The sequence below is a fragment of the Empidonax traillii genome, unplaced genomic scaffold (genome assembly GCF_003031625.1).
Source record: "Empidonax traillii isolate 1590-97213 ecotype Southwest subspecies unplaced genomic scaffold, ASM303162v1 scaffold793:size290412, whole genome shotgun sequence".
Classification (NCBI taxonomy): domain Eukaryota; kingdom Metazoa; phylum Chordata; class Aves; order Passeriformes; family Tyrannidae; genus Empidonax; species Empidonax traillii.
In genome coordinates, this window is record NW_020955986.1 from 158,343 (window position 1) to 183,771 (window position 25,429).

General features: G+C 39.1%; 1 protein-coding gene across 1 annotated transcript; it reads right to left on the bottom strand.

Annotated features, from left to right (window-relative positions):
- Window positions 1–864: 864 nt before the first annotated feature.
- Window positions 865–25,101, bottom strand: STK17A (serine/threonine kinase 17a). The gene is made up of 7 exons (XM_027901508.1): window positions 24,825–25,101; window positions 18,130–18,342; window positions 10,921–11,065; window positions 4,797–4,923; window positions 3,998–4,046; window positions 3,696–3,875; window positions 865–2,887 (listed from the first exon to the last, which is right to left on the bottom strand). Exons 1-7 carry the CDS (start codon window positions 25,025–25,027, stop codon window positions 2,554–2,556), a joined length of 1,251 nt encoding a protein of 416 aa, XP_027757309.1. The 5' UTR covers window positions 25,028–25,101; the 3' UTR covers window positions 865–2,553.
- Window positions 25,102–25,429: the final 328 nt, after the last annotated feature.

The following is a 25,429-nucleotide window of genomic DNA, read 5'->3' on the forward strand; positions in this document are numbered from 1 at the left end:
GTCATACATTAAATACTGTGTATCTAGGACAAAATGTACACTGCTCAGCACCTACTCTTTTCCATTAGTACCAGTCTCCATCTGAGACATGATCTGCGGTTACAAAGAGGAACTGAAATAGTTCAAATGATTTGCTGTGAAGAACCATGAGTTATTAAGCATTTATGTATGAGGCAACATTTTGCACGGGTGGGCTGTGAGTGTGCTTCAACCTCACTGCTTTGCTCAACTTTGTAAAGTAAGGAAGCACAGATGTACAAAAAAAAAAAGTCAAAGCGGCAGTGGTGGAAGCTGGGAGAAACTGTAACCTTGCACAGAAGGATTTCATGAGTCAGTGTCCCCTCACCCAAGCAAATTGTCTTGGGCAAATGACTGGACAGTAAAAGAAAGATGCTCATGAAAGGTACGGTCCTGCCTAACAACCCTGAAACCGATCAGCACTGTAGGAAGGGTCAGCTACCATCTGCCTCCAGAAACACCCAGACAACACCAATACTCTGCTGGCTCTAAGATTCGTGTCTAACTCCTGCTGACAGCCAGCCTGAGCTATCAAGCAACTGACTCATTTCTCCAGAGCACGAAAGGCATCTCTGCATTACAACACAAAACACATCCAAATTCAGTTCTTAGTACTACTGGGTGTTTTCTTATATGAAGGTCTTCAAGGAGTAAGAAGCTGCCCTACCTGTGTGAATACTCAATATGTAATTCCTTAGGGGAAGAAGCCTGATAGAACCGTTCAGTTTTTCTGATGTGGCTTGAAATGAAGGCAACCCGACCTCTGGCCACAAATCCTTACAGAAAACTACCCACTCAGCATCACACGGCTTTTGGTTCAGCTTTCTTCTGTACTACAGCTTTTGGCCCCACCATTCCAGCCCTGCTGATCAGATCACCCCAGTACTGCTGCTCTTGTTAAGAAGCCATTTAACTTTTGTGTGAAGGAGGAACTGAAATCTTAGCACAGAGCCCTGAACTCCTGCTCACTGAACAGAGTAAGAACATTTGATACATCTGAAATTAGGAAAGTCTGTAGCAACATGGAAAAGAGGGAAAAAAACTAGCTTAAGAGTTTCTATTCATTGTTTTATAGCAAGGAAACTTTTGTCAGTTTATTATAAAGGAACAGCATAGGGAAACCAAATAAATAGTTGAATAGTTAACGGTATGCAATATAATAGTACTAAACTTCAAAATTACATAAAAATTAAACTTTGGAACAGCATCAATATGAAAGATTTCTTAGAAAACTAGGACTCAGTCCAAGATCCTCAGATTTGTACATTGCAAAAACCACTCAGTTTTGATGCCCAGTCGGTTCTAAATTTGTCCTCTGAGGGACCGCGTCCATTGAGAACTGTGACCCATCCATACTGCTCCCTAATCCCACTCTGCCCCACCACACAACATGCTGTTTATCCAAGTGTCTGAAGGGGAGTGATCAGGAGGAAGGAGGCATTAGCTGTGCTTTGTTGTTCCAGGGGAACCGGTATGTTCTTCCTCATGTGATAGCTATATTGAACAAGCTAATGCAATTTAGCCTAAGGATGCTTCTTTCTTCCTTAAAGGAAGAAAGAGGAACAGAGAGACGGCAGAAATGACCTCATGCTCCCAGTAAAACCACAGCCAAGTGCTGAGGGAGGTGGAATCAATTAGTTGGACATACTGTCTAATCTAACATGGTGAAGTAGTGGAGAGAACTTCAATAACTTCAGAGGAGCTACATCAGACTCCGTAATTCTTTTCCCCTCTCAGTCACACTGAGCTGGGTTCTACTGGCACATCTCACCCAGCACAGGAGGGGAAGGGAGCAATCTCAGCTGCCTCATGAGTGACTGACTTAAGCCAACACATCATCTTCAGGAGCAGGACTTTACTGTGCTCCCAAATAAAGATGTATCTCCAGCACAGATTCCTTTACCTGTGGGACACGAGCATCTCTTCCTAGAGAAGAGCAGCCCAGTGTTTGGGCATATGTCATATGAGTCCAGGTCTTTGTTTACATCTTCCTGATGGAAACAAAGAAACATAAGGATTTCAAAATCATACCGTGTGTATGTCGAACCAGTCGATCAAATTCTCCTCTCGTACAAGTTTTAGATCAGCAGATAGTTCCACTAAAGTCAGGAGTGCCAAGAGGCATCTGAGGAAAACCCAGCATTATATATTTGCATTAAATGGCAAAACATGTCCTAAAATCCTCCTCTTGACATCTGTCACCGAAACACTTCCAATGTCAACTTCTCCAGAACACTGGAACAATTAACAAAAACGCTGTTACCAAGCAACAACAACAACAAAAAAACCCGGAAATAAAAATTACAAACAAAAATAAGCTTATAATCTTTGTTAAACTCCTTCCAGCCACTTGAAATCTTGTTTATCTGTTCCATGAAAATAAGAACTTGGCACATTTTCCTTGTATGCCATTTATCAACACTGTCTTTTATCTAGAACATTTATTGCATATCAGAAATTCACTTGGCTAGGATACTTTTGTTTAGTAGAAAACATTGCCTCCCAGTTATAGCTATGAAGCTTCACTCACACAGTTCAGTAAATGAATTCTCCTGGTATTTCCTGCAGCAATGGTTCCTCAAATTTAAATCGTTTGGAAATGGCTTTCTGCTCAGTTACTTTTTCTTTTTCTGACTGCCTACATTGTCCCAGTGTATATGAAGCCACTACAATGAGTTCTTCTGTCACTATTGATTCTTCCTCTTCGGTCTTCTCGGCATCTACTGATTTTTCGGAGGCAGAATCTGAATCTTTCTGGGTGGCATCACTGGTCTCCCCTCCTGCACTCTTACTCCAGGCCCTGCAAGCAGGATTATCACTTTGTGCTAACCATGGATGTTGAAGACATTCTTCTGCAGTTGCCCGATCCCTGCAGAGGAAAAAAAAAAAAAGCACTAAAATAAACATCCAAATTAATGCAAAATCCAGCCCCTTGCAGAAGAGATCCCTACAGATTATTCCAAGGATATGACTGTATTAAAGACACACTGATAGAACAGGGGGGAAAAAAAGCACATTGTCAGCTATCTTTTACCAGAAGAGACCAAGAAAATGAACTGCTGGCATTTAAAACAAAGGAGTTCATGAAACCCTAAATACAAGTTTATGCTCCCATGTTGCCAACCAACTTTCAAAGTTTATTTTATACAGGTTTTTTTTTTTTTATATGTATAGGAAAATTATTCAACCCTTACATTCTTCAAGTATTCCCACAGACAAGCTGTAGGCAATTTCAGTAGCTGACATGCCCCATGAAAAAGTGGTGAAGTTCCACAGAGAGCAGCTCTTCTGTTTAGAGACCTGGAACTTCCAATTTGCTGCCCACTGACTGACTAAAGGGCACAAATGAATCAGAAAAGAGCAAGGTACTCTATCAGCTAAAACGAAGGACTTAAAGCACAGTTCATTTAAAAGACTTCAGCAAAGTACCTGCAAGAAGAATCAGTATGCTGTAATTAACCATATACAGTTTTCTGAAACTAATTTGAGTTTTAATTACTAACACTTATACAAGCTTGGATGGAAATGGAGGAATTCTCTTTTCATATACATAAACAGTAACAGCAGAATGAAATCAAAGTTCCATTATAGTTTAAAAATGAAAACACTCGCACTTGCTGCATTTGAAATTAATTCAGTCTGACATGTTAGCATATACAACTGTGTATTTTACTTACTCGGGTTTCTTAACCAGCAGAGTTTTGATGAAATCCACAGCAGACTCTGATACAAGGTCAAAGTCCTCTCCAGAGTAACTTATGTTCATTTGAGATATATTTAGGAATGTTTCTTGTTTATCATCCCCTAAGAAAGGCGATATCCCTGTTAGCATAACATATGCCAGTACTCCAATGCTCCTAAATTTAAAGTAAAAAAAACAGAAAAGCACTTTGTTTTAGTTTGCCTTCTTTTCCTAAAAAAACCCAAACAACAACCCTTTTCAGTGAAGTTATGATGACCATTAATCTGTTCAACTTACCACATGTCAGTTGCTGTACTGATTGGGTCGTAACTCAGAATTTCAGGAGCTATTGAGGGGGGAAAAAAAGTGGGCTTTGTCATTTGCAGACATTACATTAGAGTTCTATAATGCAATAATGGGCATGTGGTGAAATTTAAGGTAAGCCATCTGAAGCATAACAGTCTTTTAAAACTAAGATATTTCTGTTCAAGTTAAGTGATTTCTATAATTTTAAAGTATATATATAAAAAAAAAATGTTTTCCTTTATTGCCATCTTCAGAAGCCAGGCCAGGCTCCTTCCCAATTAAGCAATCTGTAAACACATTTCCTCAAGAAAAACCGGAAATATCCAATATTCCATATTCCAGCACTGTAACCTAACCCATAACCATGAAGACATACCACACCAGTTAAAGGTATTTTCAAGCATACTTTCAAGGCCTGGAATGGTTTGGGCTTTAAACAAAACAAAACATAACAAAACAAAAACACACAAAAGATACAAAGCTCCACAGGCTAAAACATTGTATTCAGAGACTGAATATGTGAATTTAAACTTATAATCCAAGTAATACTTGCTATCATCATGGTAAGAATTGTCTAAAGCATGTACTCCAATACAAGCACACAATCACTGTTCATCAGATAGGCAAGACTTGCCAGTTCTATCTTTCAGAGCAGTGCCACGTCCAAGGGATAACTCCATCTTGCAACACTGTAAGGACACAGCCAGTCTGGCATTTTCAAATGGAGGCAGTTTCTCTTTTCACTCCCCAGAAGCCTGGACTATAGATCACTCCTACAGTAACAACTTACCGACGTATTCCGGAGTTCCCATAATTTCTCTTAGTTCCTCGCTGCTCTTCATTATTCTGGAAAGACCAAAATCTACTATCTTAATGTCTCCCAGAGGGGACTTACTGGTTAGTAGAATATTTTGGGGCTGAAAAACAAAAGAAGACTTTCAGGATCACCCGAATCTAGTGCCTATGACATCATATTGCATAATTATTTCAGATCACGAGTAGCATAATGTCTTCCACAACGAGTACGACACCCAGGATCATTTATGTATTTCGCTCAAGGTGATCTTGAAGAGACACGTAGGCTAAAATAAAAGGAGTGGCAGGATTTTCTGTTTAGAACTGAGGATCAAATCTTTGTTAGCTTAGAAGACATACAAAACACACGCCAATAGCTGTCTTCACGTTTGCACCTTTAGTCCTTTGTATCACCTTTTAAACTACCCTTCCTTCCCTCCTCACTTTCTTCCAACAAATGGGGTAAAATACCTCTCATTGAAGGGTGTCCAAAAATACCCAATCAGTTCAAAAACCCTGAACATCCAAAGCTATTCTGACTGCACCTTTTTAAAGAAGGTCTGTTGCAAGCGGCCTCAATCCTGTTCAAAGTACAAAACAATTGTATTACAGAACACTAACCAAAGAACAGTTTAAAAAAAATATAGCAGCCTGAAAAACAGGTTTTTAAGAGCATCACCTTCGGATAAACTTGTTTGTGCTGACGTCACTAGATCTTGGCTGTCTTCCTTCAAAGCACCTCCGTGGTCATGAAAAAGTTCTTTACTATTTTAAATGCTAGCTCAATTAAAAAAATCATCTGAAAACTAACTTTAGACAACAGGTCTTAGATTTTTGCAACTGAAGCATATCCTTGCCAGAAAAAAAAAAAAACACAAAAAACAACTGTGCCCTCCCCTGCCCCCAGGCCAGGGATCACACTGGGTTTTATCATTAACCTCTCCAAACAGCAACACTGACAACTGACACTGCATTCATGCCTCTGGTGAGCACAAGTTCCATGAAAGTGAAGGAACCTTTACTGGGAACCTGGATTTTGTCTTGCATCAGGGGGGTTGAAAAGGGAATGAACAGCAACGCAACCACGGACTGATAATCCAACTGGAGTAACACCAATAATTACATTTCCTCCCTAATCACAGAGCTGTTCTCTCCTCCATACGGTAAGTCAGTCATGAAGGCACGTGAACAATCTTGCTTTTGAACACAGAACGTTTTAAAAAACTTGGGCCAGTTCTCCTCACTGCAAGACCTGAATAAAGTCAACTTCTTTGATTCCTGCAAAGTTATACCGTGGTATTTCAAACGAACTCCATGACGTCATCAACTTATTTTCTGTTTCTAAACCTACATATTAAGATCAGCTCTCTGTTTTTTCTTCACAAACTGGGATCTACAAGGGCTTTTGGAGCGGCACATCACCATATACTTAATAGTTCACATTTGTTATTCTCTATATGTATTAGAAAAGCAAACATCCAAAAAAGCTGACCATATCTCCCTCATTACCCTCTCAGATCTTCTTCCCGCTGAGAAATCTAGTTTAGTTCTGAAGAGGCAAATTAAAAGCACGAGAAAAGTGTTTGTTCTCTACATTTCAATGGGGCAACATTTTTAATGGAAAAGTTTTGTGAAACCCTTCAGCCTTGTATTTAATATTTTAGTAGATTAAGTAGTTGCCAGAAGTAGTTCTTATTTTTTTAAATAAACTTCTACGAAACACACCTATGCAGAAAAAAACCCTCTGTCTACAGTATGAATTGAGTCATAGCTCTAAATCAACTCATAATGAGATACCAGTCATTTTCTTATTGTAAGGAATCATTATGGGTTTCATGTGAAGTGACAGTCTAAACACCAGTATGAAACCTTAAAGAGGCCATAGCTTTGAACTTACCACAGTTTTCAGCTGGACACCATTACTCTATAAAGTTTTCAGAAAAGGAAAATCAGTTTCCCACACCTGTAATGCTGTTTCTCTCTTTATTTTCACTGCTAGAATGCATCTCGGTTTGCCAAACGCTGATCAGCCCACAAAAGCAAGAGAGATGCAGGCTGGAGGCTCTCCTGGTGGACGTTCTAAAAAGGGCCTTTTCGCTCTTACCCTCAAGCACTTAATCAAAAAGCTGATGAAAACCATCAAATGTCAACACTTAAAACCCTCCCCATCTACTGCAGTGAGGCTTAAAGGTTCCAACTAAGGTCCTCTAATTTCTTGTACCTTTAGCGGGTTTCAAGAAGACACATAAGGACTAAGGACACATAATAAAGATCAGGTTTTTAAGCTAATCAATGCCTCACCAGACCTAACTCCAGTAATGTTGCAAGATATCTAATTTTATAACACCATAAAAAAATCACATCCCTAGAAAAAAAAAAAAAGACATGAATTATCCAAGAAAAAATGGGCAGAAACAGGAAAAACAGACTAGCTGAGATACCCAACTTCATTGTGTCTAAAGACACTAAACTAGGCTGAGCAGACTGACCTAAAAACATTTAGAGGATCCCCATATCTTTAAGAAATTCAAATGTAACAGCAGAGTTTGCTTGGGGGCTAGGTTTTTTTGTTGTGGTGGTTTTGTTTTTTGTTTTTGTTTTTGTTTTTTTGTAAATGTGTACCAGTGGAAAAAATGCAACAGTCACTAAAAGACAAGACATAGCAGGCTTGCATCGCAGTTTCTTTCCCAAAATAAGCAGTGCAAGTCCCATACACGAAGAAATACCCAGAACAGGCTCCATAGAACATGGATATTCTATACCTGCCTATTAACAAACAGCTTTGCTCTAATTGCTGTAAAGGTATGAACTCCAAATTAAAGTGGGTTTTTTTTCCTCTGAAAATTTACTATTTTCATTTTTTAACTCTTGTCTTAGTTTATTGGGTGTTCCTTTAGTAAAAAAATAACTGCACATCTATTAATACTACACTTCTGTGCAATAAACATTTCGCCTTAATCCACCTGGAAAACTCAGTTGAGAAAATTAGTCTGTGTTGTTACTCTAACAGGCCACTTTTGTAATTGCATTAGTTTGCTCTCTTAATATCGGTGTAAAGTGACACCCAAAACAATCTGAAATGATGATTTTGCTAGTTGCCATCTCTGAACACAACAGAGAAGAAGAAAGGGAAAGGCTGTCAGAGTAATATCCAGTGTAGGAGGGCGCTGCTTGGAGCAGTCATTCTCCCACACACAGGGCTCTTAATCTGTCTCTGTTGTGGACAAGAGGCAGCAAGTCCTTCCTCAGCCCCCACGCCTTAAATTCTCTTCCGTTCCCAACTCCTTTAAGCTTTTACCAAACACGAAGTCAAGATCAAGTCAAACAGCATATGAGAACACAGAGAAAGGAGTCTTCCCTTACTCTGCAGTTTTTATGCACCATTAAGAGGAGATGAAAGACTCCTGCCTACAACCTATGCACGCCCTGAAAATTAAATGGCATTAACACAATACTGTTAAGTGATACTTAATTTGCGCTCGGTAGCATTATATTTGCTCTTCCTCCAAGTCAAAACTGGACTATCTAATTGTATTTTGCTATTTAAAAACCAGCCATATTTCAACCATCTTTCAGTAAAACCGTGCTTTTGGAAAGAAATTATCAGGTGGCTACCTTGCTTAAGCCACATCAAAACACCCCATTTCTTCCTGCAGTGTTCAGTCTCATAGGAAAAATCTTCTCTTTATGAGGAGGGCATACAGAAGCTAAAGCAAGCCAGCTGTCAGTGTCGTAGATCAGGTTCACGCGATTTACAGTAAAAAACTACAACCACAAGCCAGCCATTACATACTGACAACCATTTGGGTTTAAATTCTGTGGGTGCAGAATTTGGCTTTTTATGGGAAATTGGATGTACCTTCCCAAAGGTATTTGTAAGGGACAAATGAAACGGAAATCTTTAAAGACACAGAGGTGAAGCTAATGGTACGAGGAAAACACTTCAGCAAGAATTTGTGAACTTTGCTATTGGCAAACACCTTGCATAACAGCAGTACGCATACATGTCTTCCAAATGTCATCACAAAATTAGTATTTACTCAAAATTTAGTATTTACTAAATTCCACGGTGCTTTAAGGCATGAGATAAAGCAGCACGAGACATGCTATACAACAGATGATGGTTTGAGGGCAGTGGGCTAACTAATACGCAGCCAAAACCAGCACCCAACTTAAATTTTTGAGTTCCTTGTAAAATAAGCCTTTTTTGAAAGTCTCGCAAGGCACATCAATCTAATCTTTGCAAGTCATGGTTTTTAACCCTACAGTGTCCATCACCTTTATTTGCCAATACTCTGAAGAGTATTAGTGTTCCCCAAACCTTATTTTGCAAAAGACTGATAATTTAATTTACCATGAAAATCATCACACTGCAATTAGGACTCCTATTAAGATCCCCCTTTAAAAACACATTGCACTCTGTAGCAATGCATAAACAGGTCACCCTCAACCACTATACAATTTGCTCTGCTAACGAGCTTTCTTAAGGCAGGAAAGCAATGCTGGATCTTTCAGTGAGAACTGCCTACGGCCCATTTTATAACGTAAGTTTTCTGATCAGTTGGACAGTTTTTAAGTAAGCATTTCCTGAACTTTGAAGAAGACACCTGTTCAAATGCTGTAATCAACATCCCAGTCTGCTTTTGCCAGTCATTTAAAACACATTTCTGATTACAGATGGTGCTAAGGAACACCACAGCTTTCACTACAAACATGTATGAATATATACTGTCTACAAAAGATGTTTTAATTTTAAACACTCTGCTTCAAGAAAAGTCAGCTGGCCAACCATTACAGAGACACTGAGTATCTTGCTGAAGCATCCTAGAACTTTAGGGAAGTCTAACTGCTCATTTTTAGTCTTTCTGAACACTCACTCTCACATTACTTGCTAAAAATTTTCCATTAATTATTTTAGTGCAATTATTAATATTCTGTGTGCATGACTCAAAGTTTTAAAGGATTCCACGTATACTTTGAATAAATGGTTGGAAAACCAGGCAGGTGACATATTTGTGTGCAAACATGACTCATGATCTGCTTTAGCTGGCGAATGGTTGATGATGTGCTAAGTTATATATTAAGTATGCACAGCTTGATACTGGAATCTACTGGTAGCTTTGTAATACAACAGCCAAAATACAACCAAGTAAGGATCTCAGTAAGAGAACAAACATGCAGCAGCCTACAACATACTTAGTAAATATGACAATAGGACATGCAAAAAAGAATTAAAAAAATTTTAATGCAAGTTGCTTTTTATACAGCCTTGCTTAGTAACAAACTAGTTGAACCTCATAATGAGATAGAGGTGCATCTTCCATATGAGTGTATGGATGGAAGCTGAAGAAAATTATCTACAGCTTTAGACAAGTTGGAGAGGATAGTTTTCTGGATCCCTGCTATAACTCCCTTCTTGGCCACGAGTGATACTTGTAATTTTGTATGATGGCAACTGTACTTTTCTCTTGATTTGGGTCAAAACTATTTTTCACTATGAAAAACTATTTACCCCAGTAAACTATGATACTTTATATACCAACAGGGTGTTGGCCAAATGTTTGGCAGCAAGTGGCAAACATTTAACTTACATTATACAGTTTTATCAGGAAAGAAGAAGGAACTGCTATAAATGTACTTAACACATATTTAACACATTACCAGTGCAATATGAACATTTCATTCTGAAACATTATACTTGATACTACCAGTGTCTCTGCCACCCTTCTGCTTCATTAAAACTCAATACAAAAAAAACCAAACCTGTTTTTCAATGGCCATATAATACCCAGACATTTTTATTGCACTTTAAAAATGAGTCAGGTCTTACCCAAAGCACTCATTTGCAATTAAAGGTGCAAGGCAAGTCCACTTTTGAATTCGCTGCACTTCACTTAATCAAGTGAAGTTTATATTTCACATAGTCACAGAAACTCTCCAAAAGGCTTGCAAGGCCCAAGGTTAAATTTTATCATTCTATCCCAAAGGCTGAATTTTATCATTCAAGCTATAATTAGATAAAAATTGTGTTAATTACATATTAGCATTATTTTGACATATGACCAGCATGAAAGTCAGCAGCTCAGAAACTGATGAGAAAAACACAGCAATAATCTTACCTTCAAGTCGAGATGAACAACATTGTTTCTGTGCAAGAATGAAACTCCTTCTAATATCTGCCTCATAAGTCGTTTCACATCTTTTTCTTTGAAGGCTTCCTCTCTTTCAGCCACGCACTGGTCAAAGATTTCACCTCCAGCAGCACTATAGAGCAATATGAATATTATTAGTTCAAAGACTAACTTATAGCACCCGTTTTGCTCTACGTGCACTATTTTATTTCATGCAAGCAAGAGCAGCAGGTGGTAGCATCCAGTAGTGGTAATTTTGGTTATTCCACATTTGACAAGCTTCAGAAATGTTCTCTGCAGTACGGCAGCTCTAGAAGGAAGCCAAGATTTTAGGCATTTAAGTTAGAGAAGATAAATTACTCCAGAAATTTGGGGGACTGCTTCGGAAACACTACTGACTATTCTTTCAGAGGAATGCCACATTTGTTTAAACACAGTGTTTTTTGCTTTTTGCCATTCCTATGAAACTACATGAAAATTTGGCTAAGGTAAGCCTTTGTAAACATAAAGCAAAGCAGCCCCACCTCCCATCCTCCTCAAAACTCTTTGCATGCACTTAAAAGATGAAATGTAAAGCCTGTAAATGAATTGTTTATGAAGTCTCTGGTATACGGGGTTGGATTGAGTCTCTAAACATCTTTCATCTAAAAATACTTCTGAAATTTCTAGCTCTCGGCTTGCTTCCTCTTTTGTTTATATATGTTTAAATAAATAACAAAGTAACAAAAATATAAAAAGAACTAGATAGGAATGAATGTTTTTAAAGTACTCAGAAGCCACACACAGTAGCATCTCCGTATAGCAATGACTCAAGAGAACTGACAGTGTTTTACCACCTAACCCTGTAGCACCAAAAATAAAATAAACTGAGCGGAGGCTCCATCCTAAAACCAAACGGGCACGAGAACATTAGAATGGGGCCACTTTGCACGTGGATTGCTGAAATACTGCTATGAAATCAACACGTAGAGACTTAGTTCTGCATGAAATCCTCTAATCACCCCGCAGTGAAAGATGGTGGAGCCCCTGAGGACAGTATCTTCTCCAGTTACACCAAACTGTGACATGCCGAACGTGACCTTGCACAAGCATCAATCTTTATCGAGGCATCGCCATCTACTCTGCCTTTGCTTGCTTTTTTCCCAACAAGTTCTATTACCCAGGCAATCCAGAAGGCACATTCAACATGAATATAATGGCAAATGAGATTTCTACAAAAACGATGCATTTAGACTGTGCAACCCCAGAGAAAGAGCACTTCAATATACTCAAATTCTCATATTGCCTATATTAACTTCATTGCTACAGTCCTAGAGCTCTGAAAAGCCTCGTGGCTTTTAAAATGTTTTTTTGCTTTCCCAGCTATTCTCATTACTGTTAAATTTACCCTTGTAGGTTGTCTTAAAAAAAAAGAATTAAAAGAAAGGTAAATCTTAACTTTTTCTGGTACATACTACTACTGGTACAGTAGTATGATTTGATTTATTAAACTAATATTTTCTTAAAAAGTCTATTAAATAATTATTTTTCTTCATTCCATCTCAGAGATGATTGAGCTCAAGAATAAAATTACTTTTTCAAAAGAATATTAAGACTTTAATTCCTTTTGAAAAATTGCATCTGCCTGACACTGTCGCATCTTTCTTCAGTCCTTTTTCATTTAATTCGTGACAGTAGTAATATTTCAGCTTTGAACAGGATTCAGATATTAATGACATTTTTAAAATGGACAAAGTGTATTTACTGGTTAGTGTATTCTAATATTCTAAACCAAATTCTTTGAAAAAGCAACATCAATTGGATCTTCCAGATAGGGATGGAAAAACATCTACTGCAACCCATAAATTAAACATTCTGCTTTAGGAATATCATAGTATGTTACTTGAAAGAGTGATTTAATTCCTTTTAGCAGTGATTTATAATGATACAGTGATAAGATCTACTACCAAAATTACTAACACAATGTGTTTTACGGCAACGAAACTGGGATTTTGTTGGTATAGCTCTGCCACTTCAAGTAAGGAAAAAATACTTCTACATTAACTTATATAATATTTAATTCCGTGAAATAGGACCTGCACCCAAAACCTGCTGTCGTCAACCAGGGATCACACTTTACATTTAACAGACCCACCCGAAAAAACAGTGGGAGTTGAGGGCATGGGGGGCCTTACAAAGCCCTGTTTGCTATATCTCTACTTGGTAGGCATCTGTTACCATTTGTTTATTAGTGTAACTTCATTAACACTGAAGCAGGCACCAAGCTAAGATGTCAGCTACCTAGAATTCTAATACTACACCTAAAGAACTCGGAATTACAAGTGATAAAAGTCAAGGCAATGGAAGCTGAAACAATGTGCCATCGCTGCAGTTGAGACACAGTGCTACCACATGAGAGCAGAAAACCCTTGAACCACAAAAACCTTCTTTTCAAAAAAAGGTATTTAAGTAGCTCCCAGTACTTCTGAAGATGCCTGGAATCATCAGCATTTTTAAGAGTGAGACATGCAAATACAGCCCTTACACATGCACACCCACTTCATAACTTATGAGACACTGCTGTTCCCACCCACCACAGACACTTGGCTTTACAAAACAGTTGAACGGCGACTTCACAGGCAAAGTTTCATTTTTTGATTTCAACTTCGCTACTCAGGATGCAGAGAGAACAACTTCTTCTGGACAATTCACCCTATCCAAAAATTACCACACTGTAAGAAGCAACCAGCAACCCCTTACAAGAACACACTGAAATTCGATACTCCAAGACTGTTTTGTGTATTGTTTCTGTGGAGTGAGCTTAATTGATTTCCTTAAGCAAAACAGTCAGCTAGCTGTGAGCCAACCCAGTCACAAGTGGTTGGAAGTACAATGTCAAAGTGAGCTCCAAAAAGACTGCCCTACGCATCTATGTCAAGTTCTGCCAAGCTCCTTAACAATACTTTAAACTCTGTTATTTTGTATTCCCCAGCTAGATTTGGGGAAAAAAAAAATATAAAAATCTAACAACTGAAGGGATTAAAATATCTGCTAGGAAAGTATCATGGCATGTCATTAATATGATTTCTGTATGCAGACATGCAGACCAGGAGTTCTCTGGTGTTAATAACATTTATGCATTTTTTTCTCTAAGAACACATCATCCATTAAACTGTAGTTTTTTTCTATTTGTCATTATGAAATAACTTTGCAAACGACCGGGCACCCCACCCACCTAGAAAGAAAATGTTGCTAGGGGATAAAAGCAAAGAATTATCCTCAGGACAGCAAACCCTTTAAGAAAACAAGCCATTTTAATCAGAAAAGAAAAAAGGATAAGGAAATATTTAACAGCACAACATTTTGAAATCCAATGTTACTTGGAGTGCGTTATTTCTCTAATACATGCTCCCCTAGCTAGGTGCATGGAAGAAATAAGTGAGACTGAGAACTCTTTCCAAACTTGAAAGGTATGGCAACCATAATTCTTTAGCTACTTTAATTTATTTATGAAAGTACTGTTGTGCTATGAACTTCTCTAGTTTCAAGTGAAATCCAACTGCTCTTTATCAGTGAAGAGCATGCTAACACTTTTAGCTCACTTATGCTGATAAGCAGTAATAAAGTCATTTGGAAGTCTGGAGCACTAATCTTTGTTACAATCATGTTGACTTTAGATTAAATGGAGACTACTTATCTTCCTTGAAATGTTTCTTAACAATGCAGTGTACGAAATTCAGCACCAAACTTCCTTCAAGTGCACTTACGATACACTTACATGGTCATTCAACGTATCATTAGAAAAACACTTTTTGGTGCACCTGAAAAAAAAAATTAAACATTCCCCCTGCTTTAATGGATCAGACATTAAGTTAGTGTTCTGAAGGACTCAGAAGTGCAAATCATCGGGGCACAGATATGTAGGCAAGTTCCTAGAATATACCTGATTTCAGTGCTGAGTGAGATCACACACAGTCTGCAAGGGAAACAATGCCCTTCCTGAATATTAAACTCGGTCAAAAGTCTGTCTTGAAAGGTTTATCTCTGCGAGATAATAGAAACTCATCTACTTGTTGTACATGAAGCTTATAATACAAGAAGATCCCAACAAGGTGGCTGTAACACTGTGAGCAAAGGCTCCTGTTCAGTGCTGCTGACAGCCATACCCCCTTCCCTTGGCTAGCTACACCATCAGATAGCAAATGCACTTACTGATAGTTTTCCCATTGTAAAGCTACCACAACAAACCAATATCCCCAAAGCCTGAGAAAAATGTAAATCCACGCCTGATGAGAGGACATAAGAGGAGAGATACTACTCTTTTAAGTTCTTGGTTCCCACACACGTTTGTTTGTTTTTTTTTTTCCCCCCTATCCTTTCCAATCAGGTATCCTAAGAATTCAATGAAATGCAAACAAAAGGTTACTACCACCGTTTGAGACGTTTTCCCCTGCCACTTTCTGAAGAGCTCCAGCCTTGATTTTAGACTGCCATCTAGAACAACTTTGCTAATTGCTCTAATAGACTAGATACAGACATTGGAGCACCACATTTATTTCTGACTACAGTGGTTTTGCATAAAATCCTATCTGTTGAATCCCATATCAAACGAATAGTTTCCTGCAGGAAACTCTAACCAGTCACATCTTCTGTAAGCAGGACAACAAATAATGTCCAAGACAATACAAGCAGTAAGATTACCAAGGTACAAATAACTGTAGGTGAAAAAGACACTTCATCCAGCATATCTGATAAACACTTACTGTGTCTTCAAGATGATAGAGGCAATTTTTTTGTTGTTTTTTTTTTTAAAGCAAGCACAATGAAAGTCTGCTATATTTACACAAGACTCTGGCACGTAAGGGCTCAGTTCAGAAGCTCTTCACAACACAGTACTGAATGGCTCAGATTTTTGAAGTTGCACTTAAAGGTTTCTGTAACATCTGCCGCACTAATGACTCGCTAATATCATCTACCTCTCCCACAGATGTGTAAAAACATGGGGATGGAACACTTACAAAAAACCCACCCATTCTTAAGCATCAGATGCTCTTATTGTTCTTTCTTTCAAAATAATTTGGAAAAAGCCAGGTAGGTTGTACACGTGCATCAAGCCCCCAAATTATCAAATTTGCTTTTTTTTTCCTTTCATATTTGATGTGCCAAGTTTCTCTACCTTTTCAGTAAAATTCCTTCGGACAGAGACTGTTGTCAGGGTGGATGCAGAGAGCCACCAATTTCCTATGGTACAGCTGAAGTCAACACTGTAATGCCTCATTGCTTCCCATTGCTCAACACTTAATATTTAACAGTTAGTGGTCAATTTTAAGTTCATTTTTTTGTCAAAAATTGATACCACTTGAAAGACAACCCTCCGTGCAACATTAATACTTCTGTTCCTGAAGGCAAAACACAAGGTGTTCCCCTCAGCCCTTATGGCAGATTCAACACCAAGACAAGAAACTTAAAAACCCTAGCAGATAAGGTTAGTGGTCAACAATTATTTGTTTTACTCCTTCACAAGATAAAGATCTGCCACACAGATCATCAAGCTTAACAGAAACTGAAATGCCCTAGAGAAGCTTGCAGTCTAGGTATGTTCTTTAATCCTCTGCATAAAGAATGTCAGAAATTCACTAACATTCATACCTGCTTTGTTGCAACATGTCTCCGAAACATGTTGACATTAAAGAAGCATCCAGACGTATTTGCTGAAGTCAGGGAAAGACTGTTCTTGTAATTTATAACTCTTAACACACAGCTATTTATCTGAAACAAGGTATGACTGTTTGATGCATATAAGCCAAATAATTTTGCTAATTACTGAACAACCTAGTTAATACTTTGGATTAAAACAGTTTTGCAACTGTAAGAGAATTAAGATCTAAAAGAAGCCCAGCAATTTTGCATTGAAATTATCACAAAACCCATTGCTCATTTGGATTCTACTGCTCATATTAAATCACTATGGGATCCAGAAATTTAAACTGTGTTCTAGTTTAAATTTCTGCTAATGTTCAAAGCAGATATTTATGAGTCTCCAGTAACAGCAGTGAAAACTCCAGAAGCTCTGTCACAGCTTTGCATTATAACAGATACTTAAATATTTCATATATTGTGAATTCCATGAGGGCACAACGAAGTTTAAAAAATGTATTCTAGAAGGAACTTTGCCTTAGCAGACACCACCTCATTCTAAAGCAGATGTGGTTGGGAGAAAAGATTTCTCACAATTTCTTTTTGATACCAAGTAAGAAAAGAGCTGTACAAACTAGATTTATCTTAGCAGACAGGTTAAGTCACTTCCAAACTACTGAGCCTCACTGTTCTCCAAATCATTTAAAATCCACAGAGCTTGAACAGGAACTTAGCAATAAGTACTTGGCTGCATCTTGGAACTTAGCTGTCAAGTATCTAAGCCCCTGGCAGATTAGATGAACAGTCACAACAGCTGCAGAAATACCCATCTGGACAAACTCAAGTGGAGAAAACCACACAGACATGTGCAGAGTCACAAGTTAAAGGTTCTTTGAAAGGTTCTTTGAAAGAAACTATTCTAGGTCTCAACCCTCCTCCTCTTTCTCCTTCCCCCAAAGGATAATGCTTTAGAGAGCTTATTGCTGCAGGGGTTTTTGATAGTTTCTTTTTAACAATGATGTTGCTTTAATACCTTTTCCATAACTTATCAGATTCTTATCACAGAATATTCTGAGTTGGAGGGGACCCACAAGGATCATCAAATACAACTCTTAAGTGAATGACCTGTATGGGAATCAAACCTGCAACCTTCGTGTTTGCAGCACTGTGCTCTAATCAACTCAGCTAATCCCAATGGTAAAAAACCCCACAGATTTCACCCCACCTTTGTCATGGTCAATGAAAAAAAAACTTCAGTTCATGAACAGATCCTCACTGCTTTTTCCTCTTCCTCTTTTACAAGTTCATATTTCATTAAACATTTTTAAAACTACATAAATTATACTTCAGCTTTGAAAGATACTACATAATTAGAGAAATTTATTATAATCTGCAGTAATTATGAGACTGCACATAACTTCTTGCAATAGTGATTTTCTTAGCAATTCTTTTCAAAGTTAAGCAAGGGTAACAGGCAAGCAATAAAAACTCTCACATTATTCACATTGATACAAGGTGTTTTTACACTGTCAATTTTAAGCATATACTGCAGGTTACTCAGGACTTATTACTAATACTTACTATTCCAGGACTAAAATCATCTCTGTTGCAGTTTCATAAACTTCATGCAAGTTAATGACCCAAAGGTTGCACTGTGCCAGCTCAAGGACTGCAATTTCGTGGATTATTTCCATCCGACAGTCTTGGCCCTTTCTTCTTTTTCTCATGAATTTTGCTGCAAACTCTTTTTCAGTGTCTTTCTGGATACACTTCTTCACCACTGCAAATTTTCCCCTGAAATTAAAAAAGAATTATTTATAATTAGTGACAGCTTCTGTACTGCCTTTATAAATTAACATCTCAGGAAACTTGAACCAAATCCCTATTAATGGGAACATTTAAGATTTATTCCAAGTTTAGAGAGATGCCTTGCTGAGTGATGATCCCTGTGGTTAAAAGAACACCCCAGCCCACAGTGTAATACAACCTCCGTGAAAAATAAAGAATTTTAAAAATCTATCAATTCCAAGAATCTGAATTTCAAAGATACAGCATAAAAGAGCTGTGCTAGTTCCCAAGATTAAGTTATCCTCAAAATGCTAACTAAAAAAGCTGGCAAAACCAAAATGTATACATTAAGGCAAATTGAAGGCAACTTATGCTTTCTCTGACTACCTCACAATAATCCAGTTATTCTTTTCTCAAGAATATTCCACCGTATTCAAGGGAAGAGCAACCAGTGCTCTCACCGAACCCTGCTCTACTTGCCAAGCACTATCCGGACTCTACTCTGCATTTTCAAAGATGGCACTTTGTATTTTCACCATGGTGTGCCTCAAATGATACGAGCCAGAGTTTTTTGATTGTTTAACAGTTCTCAAAGTCCCTTAATCTCACCGTGTAAGTAAGCAACATGGATGATTTAAATAAAATTAAGCAAGTTTTCTAACAGAAACATCAAGTTTTCTAGCAGGATTTTTGCAGCAGTGCTAAGGTGAACAGGAAGGCACACTGAGCAGAGCTGAGCACGGTGCTCAGCCCACGTTAATGAGCGTCACCTCCCACAGAACACACAACTGATGATGATACACCGAGCCAGCAGGGCAGCTAAAACCACACTGCAGCACTTGCGTCAGGAGACTTCCCCCACAGCACTTTGGCTGAAGTGTCTGCTCTAAACTTCCCTGCGACAGTCCCACACCACCTACTCCACTCAGTTCCATTCATACAGCGCTGTTTTTTAGACTGAAAAGGCTTTTAAATTAATACCTATCATCTAACGAATGATGAATTCTCCTACTTACTTTAGTTCTTACCATACTGACATGATCTTCATCAAAACGATCTTTTTTTGTTTATATATAAGCATGCTCTTATACAGCTGCAGGAATAGCTTGGAGATCTTTATTTTGGTTTTCTTTACTTAACTTACTGTAGGGTTGCTGAAACCAAAATAGCAGTCTTCATCTGTTTTGGAATACAATTACAATGGGTTTTGCCTCTCCCTCCTCTGAGCCGAAGTTCACAGGATTAACTAATTCAGCTCGTGTCAAAGTTTTCGCTCTCACGTCTCCTGACCCGCTGGCAGAAGACTGCTATCCATGAAATGTAACTGCTAAACCCAGCTGTGGTCAGCCTGCTTTTAACAGGCATTTGTTTCAAAATCACACAGTCTAAATGGATCGAGTCGAATAAACACCCACAAAGTGGGTATTTGCTGGGCAATCTCAAATAAAATAACTGGACTCGTAACCACTGATACAGCCACAGTTATTCATCTAGGGATAATATTTTGTGTAAGCACACATTATCTACAGCACGATGTCTATTAAGGCTAGATCACAGCCCAGCCCACCAGCTGTCTGGTGTAAGTAGACAAATAGTAAGAATATGCTTTCAATGTCTTGAATAAAATTTTTTGGGAGGAAATTCTTAATTATGAACATGTACATAAGGACAATATTATAGAGCTTTGCAAATGCGTGACAATAATATTACAGGATTTTGTATCCTAAAAGTCATGTGCAATATATAACTATTCATCTACCAAAGGTGTTAAAATACTTGCTGAAGTTTGAAATCTCTCTAATACAGCTTTCAAGCACTGTGCTGTCCTGAATTACACACAAAATCTATCTGGAAGCAAGTTAATTAGCCTAATGAGTACCGAACGTTGCCGATTCATCGTGCATTAGTCATTACGGAAATAAAACAGTGTTCACGGAGCAGCAAGGGACAGCAAGAGCCACCACCGTGTGCGTGGCCACGCATGTCCTGTTTAGCTGAGCTGGCCAGAAGCCTGATAGGTGACGTAATGAAAAGGACAGGTTACACGGGAGTTCAGTTGGCTGACAAATAATAATAATTCTTAGTTGTTCGAGACCAAGAATCCTGCCCAGATTCTTTATGGTTATGCCTATAATTAGAGCTATTTTAACTACTACCTGTTAGAACTCATCTTTTCTGAATACAATCCCCCAAAAGATCAAACTTGACAGACCTGATGTTTACAACTAGCTAGCAGAACTATTTTCTGTGCAGCGATCTAGATTCACGTCTGAGAAAATTTTAGAGCTAAGATCCAAAGATAGCACCCACTGTATGGTTAAGCCAAAGAAAAATTTTAAAGAATTTCTTTTTGATTGAGAAAGAATAGCAGGTAGACAGCTATAAACAAGCTTTCTTACAAAGTCTACATTGCACACACTTCATATTTGCTTTTCTTAAAATCCTGCTTCTCGGACCTCCTAATAAAAAAACACGTCAAACAATGAAAAAGAGTGTTAGATCCCATTATTGCTAGTTCAGTGTATTGAGAAGAGCCAGCAGAGACCACACTGCATGGAAGGAAAAACAATTTTGAGATGAAAAACTTAACACACGTTTCCCAAGTTGAAAACAGACCACCAGTCATCCCAACACATATAAAAATGCTTTGGAGGGAGGCAAGAATAGGAAATTAGAAGTAGTTCTCAGTCTCATTCGAGAGTTATGATTTAAGATAAACCACATCTGATTGCAAAGAAGCTCAATGTCACCTTCTCAGATTGCCAACAGAGTTTGCATTGTTTCATCAGGCACACATTATAGCTTAAAGGAAAAGTGTCAAATCACAAATAAAATGTCAAATTAGATAAGCAGGAACATTTATGTCACACCAATTAATTTTGGTTGTCCTAGGTTAAGAACAACAAAGAACTAACCTTACATTAATCATTATTTTTTTAAGGGACCTATAAAACACTGTCACCACAACAAATGCAGGAATAACAGCAATGCCTGTGAATATATTTACTTTTTATAAAGTTCAGAAAACTTTTCTGAGATCCACAATACAATATGATGCAATTTATTACATAACTCCTATAAATTTTTTTTTCTGAAGTGTGGGCTTTTTCCCCTGATAATTTTGGGTTTCCAAACAGCAAAGCGCAGGGATTCCATTTCTGATGTTCACAAACAGTTTACTCACATAAATTTATTCTCAAATGGTGAAACCAACTACTTGTAAGTCTTCATCTTCACCTCTTTCCCACTTTCACTTACTTCCACCACTATTTCACCCTAGCCATGCCTCTGCAGAAAGCAGCTGAGGTCAGAAGTGTGATAGCAGGTGCATTCTCACTGATGCACAAAATTGTACAAGTGTCACGTCCTGCTAAGATGCACATTACCGAAAGCTACCCGAGAAATATGAAAGTTCATGCCAGAGTTGTATTTCTTTTGGGGGAAAAAAAAAAAAAGGATTTAAGACATGCATTGCTTGCACATGAAACTATAGCCAGGTAACTTAGCCAGGAACAAAGAATATTTCAATCTCCTCTGATGATTACAGTATTTCTTATTCTTAGGTTTGGGTGGAGAATGAGCTTCGCTGCCTAAACAGAAAACTGGGAATGAGGAGAACCAACTGAATTGCACTGGACTTATTTACATGTGTGCTCTGCACCCATTATTTTGCTAGAAGATCCTTTATTTTGGATCAGTCATTTAAGGTGATTGTTTTACCTTCCAGAAGACAGGGAGACCAGACATTTATGCTTTTCTCCAAGCCAGCTCTAGCATCAGGAGTATTATTTTCTGTACACAGACTTCCAATATGCGTATAGCTTGTTTCACATTAAGAAACAAAAAGTGCAATGCTCCATCAACAAGCTGAAGAATTAATAGTCTAGTAACACTTTATGTAATTAGGAGGTTTTTTGTTGAGGAAAATGAGCAAAGCAACAAAATTTAATTACACTGGACTCTTTAAGGAAGCTCTGGGTAGTAGAAAATGTATTGTTCCCCATTTTACAGTACAATTATGGCTTAAGCACAGATGGTAAGAGTTAAGCAATTGGTGTCTTGTCCTCTGCTAAGGTTACACTACTTCAAGCTAACTTAACTCGAGCTAGCACTGTCTGAAAACATTTAAGTCTCAGTGAGCTGATGAGAAGAGGCACCCTAAAAACATTCATCACAGGTAAGTTTGATTTTAAACCTCATGCAAATGAAGACCTGTGTGAGAACATTCTGATTCTGAGGACAGTAAAATTAGTAAGGCTGTGAAGACTGGACCAAAAATTCATATATGTAATGATTTCATTAAAAGAATGCTATTTCCATGTCATCCCAAGCAACTTGAGATGATTTCCTTTCCAGAGTGGCCATTATAACCAAGCCATTATAACCTGGCTTTCCTAACAGCTGTACCTCAATAGACTTGCAAACACCTTCCCAGCTACTGAATGAGGCAACAGAATTAGCTTTACATTCTCAAAGCAGTTGTGTGCACTGCAGAGGGACTGCTTTTCATCCAGGATGAAAACCTGTCATGCCTGGGTGCTAGTTTGTCCAAGTCCTTTGTAAAGATAAACTTCACCCATAAGTTGAGAATTACACCTTTTACGAACATATAAAAGGGAAACAATTTGTGCTAACAAGTTATCAATAAAATGACAGGTCAGAGGGGTGGAGAGACTTTCCATCTATGCTTTGTCACAAAATTGGCAAAAAATGGTCTTTAATGGGAGTACTTGAGCTGAAGTATCCACTTTTTAAAAATCAAAATGTAGTAAAAAAAAGAATTCAAAATTGTTGAATAAAAACCCAAGCACATACATTCAAGTGTATAGATTTCTATATTCTAAGAGACAAGACAGTGAAAACATTTGTGAAGTTGAGGAGAGAAAAAGACAGTCTGAACCAAAATATGTGGGACTTGAACAAAAACAAGACAAACACTAAGAACTGTCACTTAACTCAATTTAACACATACAGGTGTAAAATCACAACCTTCATGCAAAGGTCATCTTTAAATATAGTTCTGATCAAAAAATATTCCTCACAAAAAAAGCCATGCTCAGATTTACTTCTTTAGACTGCAGACTAAGACTTGTTGCAGTACCTTAATTCTTGTTCATAGGGTAAAAGCTAATAATCTCAGTTGTACTTTTGCGTGCCAGAAGGAACCTTCATCTATTTCATGTTCTGATTAAGCCAATAACTATCATCCAGCTCTAAGAGAAACTCTAATTCCATGGCAGAACTGCAAAATACTTTCTGAAAACTCATCTGAACTTTAAATAAATTTAAAAAAAAAAAAAAAAAAAAAAAAGCAGAAGTGATACCAGGACATCCTGTTCTATACTCCTCCTACAGCTTCTTGCCTGTTTCTTAGAATTTAGGCTGATTTGTAGCCTGTATTTAGTCAGCTTTAGTTTCCAGACCTTGGAAAATGTTGTCACAACACGCTAAAAAAAGCTTTCTCACTCTAAGGGATGTTTCTCCCACCTGCTTCCCATGGGAATGCTTTAGTTCACTACGTTTAAACTCCAGTTAATACATCAGAGTTACTAAGTGAGCATTAAGCTAACACCTAGGCAACCTAAAATTTTGTTAGAGACACTTACTGCAGCTACATTTGCTTTGAAACTCCTCTTTAGCTCCAAAGGGGTTGGTTGTGGTGCTGTATAAACTAAAACTAAAACTGCTGTATAAACTGTAAAACTAAGCTAGCATAACTTGAAAAGACCATACACTGAAGAGGGTATCTTGTTATACATATATCCCGTGGTATTCCATCTAATCTTTTTGATCAGAATACTCTTGAGATGAAGTACATGCAATTCTAGGCACAGTGTTTCTCTTTTTGTAAAAAGTGACAGAATTTCAGACAAAAAAAAAAATGGTCCAGTGGTGCTGAAACTCCGTATATGTAGTTCCCAAGACGCAAAAACCGTCCAAAGAGAATTTTTCCCTCAAACCTTGCTTTCTATCAGACAGGTGTTGAAATCATAAACGGACTAAACCCTGTGTGTGGAATCACTTCCCAACCCAAGATTTTCACCAGCTTTTTAACTCTTTGAGAAGTTCCACCATTAGGTTATTCTCGAGCATTTGTTACCCCAAACGAGTCTGAAGTTGTTGTTTTTTTTTTTTTTTTCCCCGCACGTCACAGACTACAAAGCCCAAATAGGAAGAAAAAAAAAAAAAAGAAGAAGGGAGGTTTCCCTCTCCAATGGAAATCAGCATTACCCACTACTCCACACCGGCTTCCACGGAACACCACACCACCTTCCCAGCCAGGTTCGCAAGGCTCAGGAGCCGAGGGCGACTTTTCCAAGCGGGAGGAGGGACAGACAGAGGCGGGCACCGCCGTCTCTCCGCGCCCCTCCAGCCCAGCCAGAGCCACGGGCACGTCCCCGTGGGCTGCCCCGCCGCAGGCTCAGCCCCCGCTGGGTGCCCCTGGACCCCGCAAGGCTGGGAGCCCTCAGCCCCCCGGCCCCGCTCACCTGCCGAGCTCCCGGCCGGGGCTGAGGCTGTACCGCTCCTGGAAGGGCTCCGTGCGGATGGGCGTGCGGATCTCGGCCAGGAACCCGCCCCGCCGCCCCGATCGCCCGGCACCGGGCTGGGGCTGGGGCTGGGGCTGTGGCTGTGGCGGCGGCGGCCAGTCACCGCGGGAGCGACCGGGCGGCGGCTTCTCGTCGGGGCTCATGGCGCGGGGGGCTTCTCCTTGGGCAGGGGGACTCCCTCCTTCTCCTGCTCCTTCTCCTCCTGCTCCTCGCCCTCCCGGTGTCCGTCCCGTTCCCGTTCCCGTCCCCGTTCCCGGTCCCGGCTCCCAGCGGGCGCTGCCGCCGCGGGCTCGCGCAGGGCAGCGGGCAGCACGCGCCGGCCGGGGGGGGGGGGGGGGGGGGCGGAGCCACGCGCGCCCCGCCCCGCCCCGCCCCGCGCGCGCCTCACCTTGGCGGGGCGGGACGGCCGCGCGGCGCCCCCTGGCGGCGGCCGCTGTGGGCGGCGAGGCTCAGTTTAAGTCTCTCAGCCTTTCCTCATAGGAAAAGTGCTCCATCCTTCTAATCATCTATACTTCAGGAATAAATTCCAGAACCAGTGTATAGAG